Below are 16,062 nucleotides of genomic sequence, written 5' to 3'. Positions count from 1 at the left end.
AGAGTGCCCGCGAGTGGCACATGTTTTTAGTTTTTACGAGTTTTATTTCTGTTTGTGTACTATATTATTTATTTATTACGTAATACTTATATTACGTATAGTGCCTAAAGTGCTTATAGGTAAGTTCTTATAATTGTTACGTATTTAATAGGTGATAAACCTCAAAGTTTTACCTTAAAGTAATTTATTTCATGTATTTATTTATTTAACTTTTAGGATACATCATCGAAAATGAGCAAAAGTAATTCGAAATCCAATTTGGACTTATTTTTTACTCTCTGATACTGATTACGCGAAATGTAAAATTTGCAACAAATTAATCTCGCGCAAAGGGCGTACAACTAGCGCAATGAGAAACCATATAAAATCAATACACAAAGAAGAGTTTAGCAATCTAAAAAAGATCGAAAATAAAAAGCGAGAAGAACTTACTATTTTGTCTATTTTATCACCCCATCAGACGTCGAGAAAGAATGAATTTAAACAAAGTTCTATTGTTGAGTGCATAGAAAGGATAAAAAAATGGGATGACAAGAACTCGAAGTCTCTTCAAATTGATCAATTGGTCAGCGAAATGATCGCATTGGAAGATTTACCTTTCAATTTCGTCGAAAGTTTAGGATTTGGTAGATTGATACAGCATCTTTGTCCTCCGTATAACCTCAAGACACGTCAATATTTTACAACATTTTTGTGTGATAAAATATATTCGAGAGTAAAAGAGAAGGTGAAAGAACTACTAAAACAATTCGAGAAGATGTCATTTACAACAGACTTATGGTCGGATTCTTCTTCTGGGGTGTCCTTATTAAGTTTGACTTGTCACGGAATTACACGCGATTATGAAAGAAAATTGATAATTTTAAAAGCAGAGGTGTTCAATGATGGTCGCCACACAGGCGAAAATATAGCCGCGAAAATTGAGAAAATGTTATCTTTCTGGGGTATCCCTATGGAGAAAGTTCTTTGCATAATTAGAGATTCCGGTTCGAATATGAAAAAGAGTATGTCTTTATTACATGTAAAAGATATAGATTGCACAGCCCACCAAATACAACTTATAGTTAAAGATGGAATAAACGCACAAGAGACGATAGTTGACTTAATAAAAAAATGCAAAAAGATAGCGATGCATTTTCATCATTCAAACACCGCTCAGGATGAATTAAAAGCATTGCAAGAAAAACTTGACCAGCCAAAGCTCCATGTATTACAGGATTGTTCTACAAGATGGAATAGCACATTCTATATGATACAGAGAATTTTGCAAATTAAAGACTCATTATGTCTTTACGCATCTTCTAACCATAAGATCCCTCAGCTTACATCGCATGATTGGGTTGTTCTAGAAAAACTGATTAATTTATTAAAACCATTCGAGGATATGACAAGGGAGCTCAGTAGTGCTAATGTTTCGATTTCGTCTGTGATTCCATTAATATCTTCTTTGAAAAAAATAATTGACAGTCTAGATGAAATAGATCAAGAAATTGGCAAAAATATATGTGTTTTAAAACATGAACTAGTACGTAGATTTTCTCATTTGGAAAATGATGTTTTATTCACAACAGCAACTTTATTGGATCCGCGATATAAATCAAAATTTTTTGGAAATCACGCTTACGTTAAAGATCATGTTATAAAAAATATTCTTGACATGTACAAAGAAAGGGAGTTTTACATGAATTCAGTTCAGGAGCCTATCGTTAAACGTAAAAAAGTAAGTAACGAAGAACCCCAACCATCTACAAGTACGGAAAATCTAAGAAAATGCACATCTTTAAAAGAGTCAATGGCTTTACTAATGGATTCAAGCGATAGTGAAGACAAACAAATTACCAACGAAAGCAATCATTCTGAAGTTTTGTTAAAAAGATATATCGCGGATTACTTATCAGAAAAACGCATAGACAGTGATGTAGATCCACTACTGTGGTGGAAGACTAATAAAAAATATGAATTTTTATCCGATATAGCAAGACAATTGTTATGCGTTCCACCCACTAGCGTCCCTAGTGAGCGATTTTTCAGTGGGACCGGTCTACTTTACACGCCCCACCGTAACAGATTGGATGGAGAAAAAGTGTCAAAACTTCTTTTTTTTTAATTTGATATGCCTTTACTTGAATTTAATTATTAATTTTTTTTATTACAGTTCATTGGAATGTCAGTAAAAGTCAATTCCAAAAATTAACCTATATAAATGTGCTTGTGACTTGAGTATCAGTACAAAAATTATTATTTTGTGTGTTAATTTTATTACAAAGTTCTGTAAAATGATCAAAGACTTTATCTTTTAGTTATTTATCAAGAGCTATAAATATTGAAACGTCAGATTATTCTTTCTTCTGACTTAAATATTAGTAGAAAAATATAAGTATCTCATTTATTTCATTATTTTAATCAGAGAGTAGGAGAAATAAGATAATTTTGTTTTTGTAAGATAAGTTTATTTTATTACGGAGTTTCATGAAAATTGTTTAAAGACTTTGTTTATTTATTATTCAGAGATAAATATGAAATAGTATAAAAAACAATATTGAATAATTTAAACTTAAAAAACTGCTGAATTGTTTAGTTCCTATCCTAGCCAAATAAGATCTAGTCAATTTGTGTAAGTAAAATAATGTTTTTCGTTTTTGGTCAACAAAATTATTAATACATTGTAAAATTTACAATGTAAATCCTTAAGGCCAACTTAATAAAGAAAAATTATTTAATTGTCTAGTTTTTTTTACAACATTTTATATATTTTTTCCTCTAAAGAGACAACTTTTATTAAAGTAATATTCGCAAAACATTCGCATATTTTCTGCGAATACGAATACGAATGCGAATACTTTGAAATCAGCGAATATTCGCGAATGCGAATGCGAATACGAATATTCGTTACATCACTAGTGTGTATGTGTGTATGTGTGTGTGTGTGTGTGTGGTTCTTTAGTAAAACTTTTCTCTAATTATTTTTCTTCTGGTTATTTTAATGTAAGGGAAAGGATAAGAAAATGGTAGAGAAAGAGAGATAAAAGTTTTACTAAAGAAGCACACACACACACACACACGCACGCACACACACATACAAAGTCTGCCCTTTTTAGAACCACTTGATATACAAATTCGACTGAACAACCTCCCCGCGGTGTATGTATGTACATACATACATCGGTAATGCAAATGCCGGCGGTATGTCAATTTTAAAGCTTCATATCTTGGGACCGGCTTGCGTAAGAGACATCAATAGATATTTTGAAAACGTCTCGACAAGGGCTACAAGAATATGCAATAAAAAATAGGGGGTTCCATTTAAGAAAACATCGATGACCTTGACCTGACCTTCAATAGGTCACTCAAGGTCAAATCCATATTTTCATCATCTGTCCCCCTTCAAGTCCTACAACTTTTGTCTGAAACATTTTTCCGTATCTTCCATATTTTTCGAGATGTTTGCCTGGGGAGATTAAAATGGGACACCCTGTATATGTATACAAGAGAGTGTGTGCTTCTTTAGTAAAACTTTTATCTCTCTTTCTCTACCATTTTCTTATCCTTTCCCTTACATTAAAATAACCAGAATAAAAATAATTAGAGAAAAGTTTTACTAAAAAAGCACACACCCACACACACATACACACATACACACACAAAGTCTGCCCTTTTTAGGGCCACTTGATGTACAAATTTGACTGAACAACCTCCCCGCGGTGTACATTGGATAATGCAAATGCCGATGATATATCAACTTTGAAGCTTCGTATCTTGGGAACGGCTTGCGTAAGAGACATCAATATGTAGTGTTTTGAAAACGTCTCTACAAGGGCTACAAGAATATGTAATAAAAAATAGGGGGTTCCATTTGAGAAAACATTGATGACCTTTACCTGACCTTCAATAGGTCACTCAAGATCAAGTCTATACTTTCATCACCTGTCCCCCTTCAAGTCCTACAACTTTTGTCTAAAACATTTTTCCATATCTTCCATATTTTTCGAGATAATTGCCTGGGGAGATTAAAATGGGACACCCTGTATATATAATCGTTTGACATCGATTTTTTAAAAATTATGGAAATGCTTGGCTTTAAATTTTGTTTAATAAATAAGATTTTTATACATAGTGATTGTATGGTTAAAATTAAAATATGTTAAAAAGTGGCCGATTTTTGCCTCTAAGCCGACATGTATTTGTATGATTGCTTATAGTATTTGACTATAGAATGACGTGATGACATTCGTTTGTTGTCAAAGTATGAAGAGAAACCTCAAAAATGGGCCATTTATGACCACTATTTTTCTTTTTTATTACAACATAACTTGCCACAAAAATAGATATGAAGGTATGTTGTCAAAGTCGCTGAATACAAATCTGGCTAATCTGGCGTCAGAATTACAAATTTCAAAATGGAAGATCCATAATAACAGCCATTAATTAGTTAAAAAGTAGTTAAAATAGGTTATTTTACGTATAAGATTATCTAATAATTCTACTTTACACTTTGTATATTAGAGTATTTCAAATTGAATTTGGCTTCTACTGTATTAAATATTATTACATTCTACTGTATTAAACAAACTTTACATGTATAATTAGATATACACATTTACATCTCTAAAATTCGATATTTTCTTTTAATATGATACAAAATTTCTAACATTAATCCTTCTGTCAATACAGAATTTTTCACATTTTTTACATAATTTTTTATCAATGTAGGATACCATCTATTTTTTTCTACACATTGGTCTATGATAATTAAGGCCATGGATGGAAAAAGGGCATAGACTTATGTGCTCTTTTTCTCTAAATCATCTAAATCGATTCAGGTATGTTTTATATATATATTTATATATATATATTTTATATGTTTTATATACACTCGTCAACAAAATTAACGCATATGTATTTTAAGTCAAAATTTCGCATAATTTCAAATAAGCATAACTCCGCTAAAAATGATCGGATTTGAAAAATTTTTTTTCACTGTCAAGCTTGAAGTCTACTTTAAAAACCATTCGTCAGATTTTTAATTTATCCTCCTCCCCCGTTCGCCACTGCTTCAAAAGAAAGAACGTGTTTCGTCTCAAAAAAATTGCTTACTTTGACGCACTCCACAGGGTGGAATACATTTTTTTCGCAAATCTTATCATAACTATCGTAAAATGTGGACTTTTTACTACAAATTTAAAAAAAAAACGAAGTTCGTACGATTTTTTTTTCGCGAAATTATTACATATGAAAGTTACCCATACATTTTTTCCATTTAATGATTCCAAACCCTCTCTGCTGTGTGTGTGTATGTGTGCGTGCGTGCGTACGTGCGTATGCGTGCGTGCGTATGGTTAGGAGAGGGAAAGATAGGAATGTTCTCATTCAAAATTGTGTGTTCCCGCCTCGTCTTCAGATTACTTCTTCTATACGTTCACGCATATTAATGCATGCTCTAATTGTTGTTTAAGGAATTTGAACCCAAATTTACACGCACGCAGGCACGCGTGGGCGCACACACACACACACACACACACACACACACACACACATGCACACACACACTATGCGCCAAATCCAACCAGCAACCTCGTGGTGCGTGTCGGATAATACTAATGCTGGCGGTAAATGGAAAAAATGTATGGGTAACTTTCATATGTAATAACTCCGCGAAGAAAAATCGTACGAACTTTGCTTTTTTTTTAAATTTGTTGTAAAAAGTCCACATTTTACGATAGTTATGATAAGATTTGCGAAAAAAATTTATTTCACCCCGTGGAGTGCGACAAAGTACGCAATTTTTTAGAGACAAAACACGTCCTTACTTTTGAAGCAGTAGCGTACGGAGGAGGAGGATAAATTAAAAATCTGACGAATGGTTTTTAAAGTAGACTTCAAGCTTGACAGTAAAAAAAAAATTTTTTAAATCCTATCATTTTTAGCGGAGTTATGCTTATTTGAAATTATGCGAAATTTTGACTTAAAATACATATGCGTTAATTTTGTTGACGAGTGTATATAATATACAAAGGACATTGTTTCTTTAATGTAACAATATTATATAATAAATACGAGGCGCATTTTTAAAGTCCGTTTTGAAATAAAAAAAAGATCTTAACATATAAAAATAATTTATTATGGCCAAAAAACTTCTACAAGCTTACTTTATTTTTTTACATAATCATCATTGACTTCCACTCATTTTTGATATTGGTTCAAGTTTCAACAGCTTCCTAATTCCATTGTTTTAAAAGTCTACCGCCTGTGTCTTGAACCAGTTAGTAATGCTGTTGTTTAGTACGCTTTTCTTTTTGTTTTTTCATTTGCTTTAAGAAATTGAATAGACAATTCTGAAACCGTAAACCGCTAATTTTCAATAATGTTTGTATTTACTTCTTCCATTAAACCTTTTATCATCATTGTTGGGCGACCGCTACGCTCTTCGTCATGAACATTTGTTCGTGATGTATGTGTCCTTCTCTAAACAAACGACACCATTGCCTAACTTTACTGTCACTCATAACATTTGGTCCAAAAACCTCACAAAGTTGTCTATTAAATTTCCTAACGGTGAACTAAAGAACGGCGTTACTATAACTGGTTCAAGACACAGGCGGCAGATTCTTAAAACAATGGATTTAGGAAGCTGTTGAAACAATATCAAAAATGGGTGGAAGTCAATGATGAGAAAAAATAAAGTAAGCTTGTAGAAGTTTTTTGGCCATAATAAATTATTTTTATATGTTAAGATCTTTTTTTATTTCAAAACGGACCTTACTTTAAAAATAATAATAATTATATACAAGAGTAGACTGAAAAGATTTGAGCCTAACATAGAAACAAGTATTTTTTCGGTTAAATTCAGTTTTATTTTTCAACATAGTCTCTTTTTAAGTCGATACACTTTTTTCAGCGATGCTCCAATCTCTTTATATTAACCTGTCCTAATAGTAGTTGGCGTCTTGCTCAGCAAAATAGGCTTCTACGGACGTGATGACCTCGTTTGATGAAAATCTCTGACCTCCGAGCCAAACTTTGAGTTTAGGAAACAGAAAAAAGTCGCTGGGGGCCAGATCTGGTGAATACGGTGGGTGATCAATCAATTCGAATCGCAATTCGTGAATTTTGGCCATAGCGACCGTCGAAGTATGTTTTACAAAAACACTGACATCGACTAACACAAACGACTGTCAAACAATAACTGAGCGTCTAATTTGGCTGAAATTTTCAGAGGTATTTTTCAAAGCATGTACAATTATAGTATCAGAATAGTTTTGACGAGTAACGACATTTACATGTTGAGGCTCAAAACTTTTCCGACGACCTATGTATATGATACAATATGCAATGTATATACATATATATTACATATATCGTATATATATTAAATATATATGTATATTATAATATATAATATATTATATAAAATATATAATATATTATAATATTATATAATTATTTTAATATTTGTAACGGAGCCTTTCGCGAGCTCGGGATAACGCAGTCGGGATCAGGGCTCGTGAAGGATGAGACAACGAACGCGGTAATTATAATTAAACAAATGAACTTTATTTCATGTATGTGTAATTATGTACAAGTGTGCGTGTATGGGTGGTGTGAAGGCATATGTATACGTCGCACGCGTCGGTAGATATTTGGCGATCAGCTGACAGCTGTATCTCGTGCTTTAAATCTCTGCGGTGTGTGTGTGTGTGTGTGTGTGTATGTGTGTGTATCGGTTTGCATTGATTCGTACGGTGGTGTGTATCGGTGTCGGCTCGCGACGCGGTTGTGTTTACACTACCGCTAGGCGCGGGTGTCAGCGCGACGCGAGGGGCGGCCGGAGTTTTTGCCGGTGCGTGCGTCAGCGCGTACAGAGAACCGCGTCGGGCGAGAGCGGCCGCTCTCTTCGATATATCGAAGAGAGCGCGGTCGACCGGCACGCTTAAAATGCGAGGCGGGCGTCGCGCGGTGTGTTCCGTGGTGCGGGGATCCGCGGCGGTTCGCGGCTATCGTATGGACGGCGTTCCACGGCCGTCCACTTATGCACTTGTGAACGCGCGAGGCGGGAACGCAACGGCGGTCGAGAAATCTCGGCAAAGGTGGCGGAGCTCCACCTAACTGTCGCCGATGCGCTTGGTGCGAGAGACGGGATCTATGTATCTCGAGACAATCTCGGGAGAGGCAGCGGACTCGTCTACCTCGGATACATAGGCTCGTAGGTTTTTCGGAAACCGGAGTTTTGAGTACGAAGACTATCTTCGCAGAGGCAGCGAAAGCGTCTACCTCGATCTCTATTCTTCGGTGGGGAGGATTCGGTGATACGGCGGAGTCGGAACGGTATCTGAGAGAGCTCTTATCGCAAGCTCTCTTTTTATACGGATCGAGTAACGGGATCGGAGGCTGGATCGAAGGAGCGGGAGTAGGGGTGATAAGACTCGGTTTCTTTCGGCGTGCGTCGGGCGTTTTCGGTGAACCGTGTTTAACGGTTTGATTAATTTTTGGCGCTTGGCGCCTGCTGCCCTGCCCGGCCGGTGTTCGCCGGGCGCAGCCTTCCAACGGGTGGGCGGTCGGGAAGGACGCGGAGGTGTCGTTACATATTTATTTAAACAATATATAGAAAGTTATAAACTAAATAATTATCAGGGTAGTTAAATTAATCGACCAAAACTAGCCAATAAATTTGTCTATGTTACGACTTTTTCGACCGTATGGTTGTGATCCTTTTAAAGTATAACTGAGATATTAATAAAATTTTTGGTCGATTAATTTAACTATCCTGTTGATTAATGTACTAGCGATATAAAAATAAAAAAACATTCATAAAATTTAAATTTGCTCCTGGATCTAATTATGGAGCCCACCCGTATAGATGAATTTTCCAACTGTTTAGTGTACGCCGGCGGATAACAAGGCGTTATTTATAAATAACTATACAAAAGCGAAGGGGAAAAGTATTGTTTCGAGGAGTCTGAATAGCTTATTGTTAGAGGTAAGAGCAGTCGCCCGGCAAGCGAAAGACTCGGGTTCGATTCCCGATTCAGCGACTTTCGGACCAATATTTTTCTCGCTTAAAAATTTAATTAATATCTCAGTTATACTTTAAAAGGACCACAACCATATGGTCGAAAAAGTCGTAACTTAGACAAATTTATTGGCTAGTTTTGATCGATTAATTTAACTACCCTGTTGATTAATGTACTAGTGATATAAAAAATAAAAAACATTCATAAAATTTAAATAATTATGACTAAGATTAATTCTTATATTATAAGACTTTATTTGGGAATAATCTCAATTCGAGATTTATTTCCCGACTCCCCTCTAACCCCCCTATAAAATTATAGGCGAGAAAAATATAGATCCGAAAGTCGCTGAATCGGGAATCGAACCCGAGACCTTTCGCTTGCCGGGCGACTGCTCTCACCAACTGAGCTATTCAGACCCTTCGATTCTATACTTTTCTCTGCCTTGATAAACAATTTCAATCAACACCATTATTAGGTCCAGGTGTGTAAATAACAATATGTAAGATGTGATTTGCCAGTCGAATTTTTAAACAAGGTTTAAGATTTTATTGACCAACACTGACTAAGATTAATTCTTATATTATAAGACTTTATTTGGGAATAATCTCAATTCGAGATTTATTTCCCGACTCCCCTCTAACCCCCCTATAAAATTATAGGCGAGAAAAATATAGATCCGAAAGTCGCTGAATCGGGAATCGAACCCGAGACCTTTCGCTTGCCGGGCGACTGCTCTCACCAACTGAGCTCAGTTGGTGAGAGCAGTCGCCCGGCAAGCGAAAGGTCTCGGGTTCGATTCCCGATTCAGCGACTTTCGGATCTATATTTTTCTCGCCTATAATTTTATAGGGGGGTTAGAGGGGAGTCGGGAAATAAATCTCGAATTGAGATTATTCCCAAATAAAGTCTTATAATATAAGAATTAATCTTAGTCAGTGTTGGTCAATAAAATCTTAAACCTTGTTTAAAAATTCGACTGGCAAATCACATCTTACATATTGTTAAATAATTATATTTAATTAAATAAAATTATATTTAATAAATTTAATTATATTTAATTAAAAAAGATATCATTTTTTTACGTTTTTATTCTATTTATGGAAAAGGAGCACACATAAATCAATTTTTTTAAACTCATAAAAAATCATACAAATATCATCTTCAAATCGTGATCTCTGTTTTCAGAACGTTTAAAGGATATATTATACATCTTTAAAAAAAATTGTTTTAATCGCATTATTTTTCATTAAGTAATATTCTAATGAAAACTTTGAAGTCGATTTTCTCGAAATAGTATTTTGGCGTATGTGCCCTTTTTCCACATTCATGGCGTCCATTTTACTTATAGAAATTGTTGAGCATCGAACAGACGTTCCATTTATGTTTTACGAAATTTTCGAATACAAAGGCCTTTCAAGAGAATTTTGTTTTAAGCGAAGAAAACATCCGACACAGTCTTATAACATTTAAAGACGCTTTGTATACTGAGGTATCTATCATTGACACACAAACACACACACACACACAGAAGGGATAAAATGTGATAATCTTTATATTTATTACTAAAATAATTTATAAAATCATTCTGACTAATGTATCTCGAATAAACCTAATATAATATACATATATTTTGTATGTTTATATTATGACTATTTACTAATGTATATTGAAGGAACCTACTGTACCTCGGCGAATTTATCACGGTAAAAAAATTTCCGCTCTCTTTATCTTCTTTGTTTACTCATGTATGATTTATGACTTCGAGCAATTGCTATTGTCATGATATGATGAATCATGGGTTGTTTATATTTTAAGATAGCCTTAATTATTGGTAAGAAAAAAGACAATAGTGTTTTCTATGTATAGATATTCTGGTGAATAAAAAAGTATTAAATAATAAATAATAAATTATAAAATATAAATAACAATAAATAATAATAATAATAAATAATAGCAATAATTAATAATAAAAAATATTGCATGAAAATTGTAATAATGTTCTAACTGTGCTTATTTCGAATTATCATTAAAAAATCGGTAAAAAAAGAAACAAGAAAAAATAAAAAAAAAAATATTAGTAATAGTAGTGATGGTAATAGTAGTAGTAATATATAGTAGTAATTCTTAATATTTTTTAAATTATAGATCAAAGTTAAAAGTTATAAATTATATCTTTTTATAAAGCAAATGAAAAGCAAGAGAGAGAGAGAGAGAGAGAGAGAGAGAGAGAGAGAGAGATCGGCTAATCTAACGGGATGTTACATATAGGTCTCGATGTGCCATTGTGAAATTGTGGGAATTTACGCGGACATTCAACAGCAGCGTGAAGTGAATTTTGTCTGTAATTCAGTACAGCATTATTTCATCGTTGTTTAAGACTGACCTATGATAAAGACAGTGATGATGTTAGCGGCGATAATAATTCTATGTACGTTTTAAATCAGAAATTAATTTTTTATTATAAAGTTAAAACTCGTTTTTAGTCTTTTAACGTACTCATTTATTAGATATACAATTGTGACAGAAGATTTCAAAGAAATCTTTGGCAAATGTTTCTTTAAAGTTGAAACTTTGTCTGTACATCAGTGTACATAATGAGAAGTTCTATGAGTCTTGAATTTTTTACACTTATTCTATTGTATTTATTAAATTTTATAAAAATTTATACCTATATTGAAATTTATATAAAATTATATGATATAATAAAATTTATGATAATAAATATTTAATATTATTCTTATTTTTATTTTATTTTTAAACAAAGAAACATTAAATAGAACAGTTCTAAGAAAACATACATTAATTTTTTATTAAAATTTATATAATTTTACTATTATAAAAAAATAATAGTAAAATGCTTTGCTTTGATTGATCAATTCGCTAATGTCAACAGTAATTCTACCTGCAAACAAGTCCGAAATCGTTAGTATAGTACGATTTTTATCCAACGTTTACGATAATGCTCCACCCATAGACATATAATATGTAGACCCGAACGTTGCCTATCTCTCCCGTAGTGAAATCGTATTGACAGATTAGAAAGAGACGGATGCTCAATACCGTAGATCTATCTTTGTCTAAAAACGCAGTGGAAGAGAACGAAACTTGCGATCATTGGTGAAATGGTCCCTGATCCGCCCCTAATCCATTCCACTCTTGAGAATACAAAAGATTGCAAAAGAAGATCTAAGGTGCTAAGCATTTGTCCTTTTCTAATTTGTCAAGACAGCTTCGGCCAAATGCTCGGTCTATACATATATTATATGTCTATGGCTCCGCCTAATTGTAAATATTCTGTTGTCCATGTGTCACAAACATATGAAAACTTTCTCTTTTCAAAATAAAAACTTTCTATTGTCATTTGACAACTTAAGTGACCCGTAAACAGACAATAGCTGAAAATAAAGAAAAGTTTCTTTTTTGATTATATTTGAAGCTTTACAGGATTTTGGTTTGTATACTGCAACTTGTATACTGCAACTTGTATACTGCAACTTGTATACTGCAACTTGTATACTGCAACTTGTATACTGCAACTTTCATACTGCAACTTGTATACTACAAGAATTTAATTTATGACCTCCAGTGTACATAGACCGGAACAAATCGAAACTTCCGGAGCGAATCAAATCATTTTTTTAATTAAAAATTGCTATATTTCGTAAAATATTCGTTATTGTATATTTTATAGTACCTAAAAATAAAGTTTATTGTTTGATATATAAAGTGTTTTTGTTTGTGAGCTTATCGTGACGTATGTTTAGAATTTAGAATGTCCCATACTGCGAGTTCAAAACAGATATTTTGAAAAGACGTGAAAACTTTTATTTCATTCTCAGATAGCTGACAGCGTATAAGGTTAATATTGGTCATTAATCATTATTATAGGGAATTGGATTATAAAAAAGTGGCAGATTATAAATTCAAAAATAGTAATTGGATTTAAAGTTATAACGTTTTAAGTGAAATGCCACGAAATATCGGAGCGAGTCAAAACGCTATATAAGTCGAAAAACCTAATAAAATTACTACTACTATTATATATATATATATATATATATATATATATATATGTATATATATTGTATACATATACAAATAATTATAAAAGTAATTTATTGTCAATTTCAATATAAATTAGATATTTATATAAAAATATTTTCTATATTTTAATCACACACATGTATTTTTAAAAATGTATGAAAATGATCGGATAACCAAATGTTCACGTGATGGTGTAATATGATAAAGATTATTCCACCTTCAAAATGACAAGAAAAAGAATATTTTATTGTGCCACAACTGTTAAATTAAAATTATGTTAAAAATGTATAACTTGGTTAAAAAGTTAATAAAATATATAATTTAATTTGTTATTATATTGAATTTACATTAAAATTTTTTCATTTAATAAATTTTGTTAATAAAATTTATAAAAGTTAAAAAAGAAATTTTTACCCTTTTGATCTCTCCCAAAACTTTTTACATGAAAAAACAATTTGGAGTATTGTTTGTATCTATATATTATAGTATAATAATTAAAGAGTATGTTCAAAAAACGCATTTTTCTTAGCGTAATAACTCAGTAACAAACCATTTTAGAAACATACATATTTAGAAAACAATTTTTGTAAGGAAAACTTTAAGCTTTTATATTGGAAAATCAAAAATTGTCGCAGACTTTATTGAGAATATTCGCGCGCGCGAAATATATTAAGTTATACATTGAATTTTAAAAATAGGTTAATTATTTATTAAAAAGTTAATAATTCGCACGAAACTTATCCTTACTTTAATTATTGTTTACTTTTAATTACTATTCTTTACTTTTAATTACTATTTTACTATTATTTTATCATTTTATTACGAGTTTAATATCCGAAACATATCGATATATGAATAATAGAAGTTAATGACAATTGCTACTTGGAAAAGAAAGAAAGAAAAGATTTTGTGACAGAGAAGAAGAATTAGCAAAAAAGAAAAAAAAACATAAAATATGCCATTTTTCTCAAATTTAAAGAGGTTTGGTTTACAATACAATTACAATTACAAATATATTTGCATGTATACATTATAAATTATAATTTTATATTATAACCTGAATTATATACATATATTATAAATTGAAAATCGGAAGATAAACAAAAATTCATTAGAATTGTCGTCGTCATAATTGTTTAATTTTAAAATATGAAATTGTATTAACAATAAGTTGAAGAGTATTAAGTTGAAGCGTAAAAAAGTTTATATTTTATAGTAATAAAATCTTATAATAAATATACACCGCAACACTAGTGTTTATATATAAATAACATTATAGATTACAAGAGAAGCCATTTATTTCTTATTTAATAATAAATAAATTGAATCAGTATTGACAAGAAGTTTATAAATTTCTTTTGTATAATTTTAATAATAGAATTTTTTTACTAATATTTTGAATTTTAAATTAGAATTGTAGAATTTCAAAGGGGAGATCTCACATAAGCATAATCTTATTCTAAGTATATGTGCATTTCCGTGATTTCGAGATTATCATTATTTTTTTTAACGGAATCATTATAATTTTTTTACATAAGTCGATTCCTCGTAATATTTGGCAAAAAATTGTTAGAGTTGAATAACTGAAAAATGAATGGTTTTATGGAGATATGGTATATTTCATTCTGACACATATTTTGTCAAAACATATGAAATATCTTGTAATATATTCATTTTTCGATAATTTGAGGTGATGACGTGGAGGAAAGAAATTAACACAGTTTTTTTCCTAACAAAAGATATTTATTCTGTATAACTAAATTAAGAATATAAAGAATTCGAATGAGTCTTAGTACTGCTTCTTCGTACGATCGAGACGAGAGCTAAACCCGGAATGTCTCTCGGTTTCTTCGCTTGTACTTTTAGCGAAAAGAGAAAGTCACAATAATGTAGGCAATAAAAATTGGGAAAGGTCTGGGCGAAAGGGATGGAAACTTTTTCGTATAGAACGTGTTGAACATATGTGGAAATGCCATTATTTAATATGCAAAAATTTGCACGTTCGGGATTCAAGATTTAAACGCCATAAACCTTTACCCTTTTCTCGCTCGGACCTTACGTTGCACATATGTACGCCACAAATCTTACCTTAATAATTTTCTACATACAATGAGATAAATCAATCAGTGCAGAAGAAACATACTCTTGTGATTAAAAGTAATTTGCAATGTGCAACTGCATATTTTTCTGTTAAAATAACACTATATTTAAGGGGTAAAACCACTCTAGGATTTTCAAAAAATCGATATTTTTTTTTTTTGCTTAAACGATACTTTAGGGTCATAAAAACAATATGCCATTTGATTTATAGTGGAAAACAAATTTTAAAAGGTTCAATTATCGATTTTGCCGCAGCGCCTCAGAGCGCGCGCTGAGCACTCACGCGGCGCGCTGTGATTCATCGTTTTTGTACTACTTTTACCTTTCGAAATAATAAGTTTACCTGTTACTTACTAAAATACTAAAAGCATCTAGGAAGGAAGAGGAAGAGGCGAACATCGACCTGGTTGGCCAAATGTATGGTGCAGGCATCGCAGATTAGAGGTAAACAAAAATTTCAAGGATTAAAGTGCTCATAAAACTTTAAACGCGTTTTTCTCGAAACCACTTTTTTCAAACTGGGAGGACGGATTTCTCGGAGACTATTGCATGGATCGATTTGAAATTTTTACAGTAGCTTCACAACAATATTCTCTTTGGAAGTACGTAGCCGTTTTTTGATTGAATGTAAACTTTTTTTTTTATAAACAATTTAATGCTCATTTTTAGGGCAAACAATTGATTCATTTCTTAAAAAGTGCACCATTTCCACAAAAATTGATTTAAAAAAAAAACCCTACGTACTTCCAAAGCCAATTGTATATAGATTATAAATTTTTTTTGTTTTTTGTTCCAGGACTCATACATGCCGAGAAATCCGTCCTCCCGTGGCGGTGTTTTCAAAAAAGCTGTTTTCGACGACGGGCTCTGTCGCCGCCATTTTGTATGAAAATGACAATAAAAAAAA

General features: G+C 32.1%; 1 protein-coding gene across 1 annotated transcript; it reads left to right on the top strand.

Moving 5' to 3' along the window:
- Nucleotides 1-101: 101 nt before the first annotated feature.
- Nucleotides 102-16,044, top strand: LOC145947728 (zinc finger BED domain-containing protein 4-like; the record flags this gene model as incomplete). Its single annotated transcript, XM_083057507.1, has 5 exons — nt 102-119; nt 237-1,021; nt 1,160-2,015; nt 8,250-8,470; nt 15,952-16,044. Coding segments are annotated over 5 exons (1,973 nt in total), but the record flags the coding sequence as incomplete, so codon positions are not given.
- Nucleotides 16,045-16,062: the final 18 nt, after the last annotated feature.

This window comes from Prenolepis imparis, unplaced genomic scaffold, assembly GCF_030444845.1.
Source record: "Prenolepis imparis isolate NDT839.2.m4 unplaced genomic scaffold, iyPreImpa1.0 SCAF_130, whole genome shotgun sequence".
NCBI lineage: Eukaryota > Metazoa > Arthropoda > Insecta > Hymenoptera > Formicidae > Prenolepis > Prenolepis imparis.
Note: the sequence above shows the minus strand (reverse complement) of the source record. Positions and strands in the feature narration are given on the sequence as shown.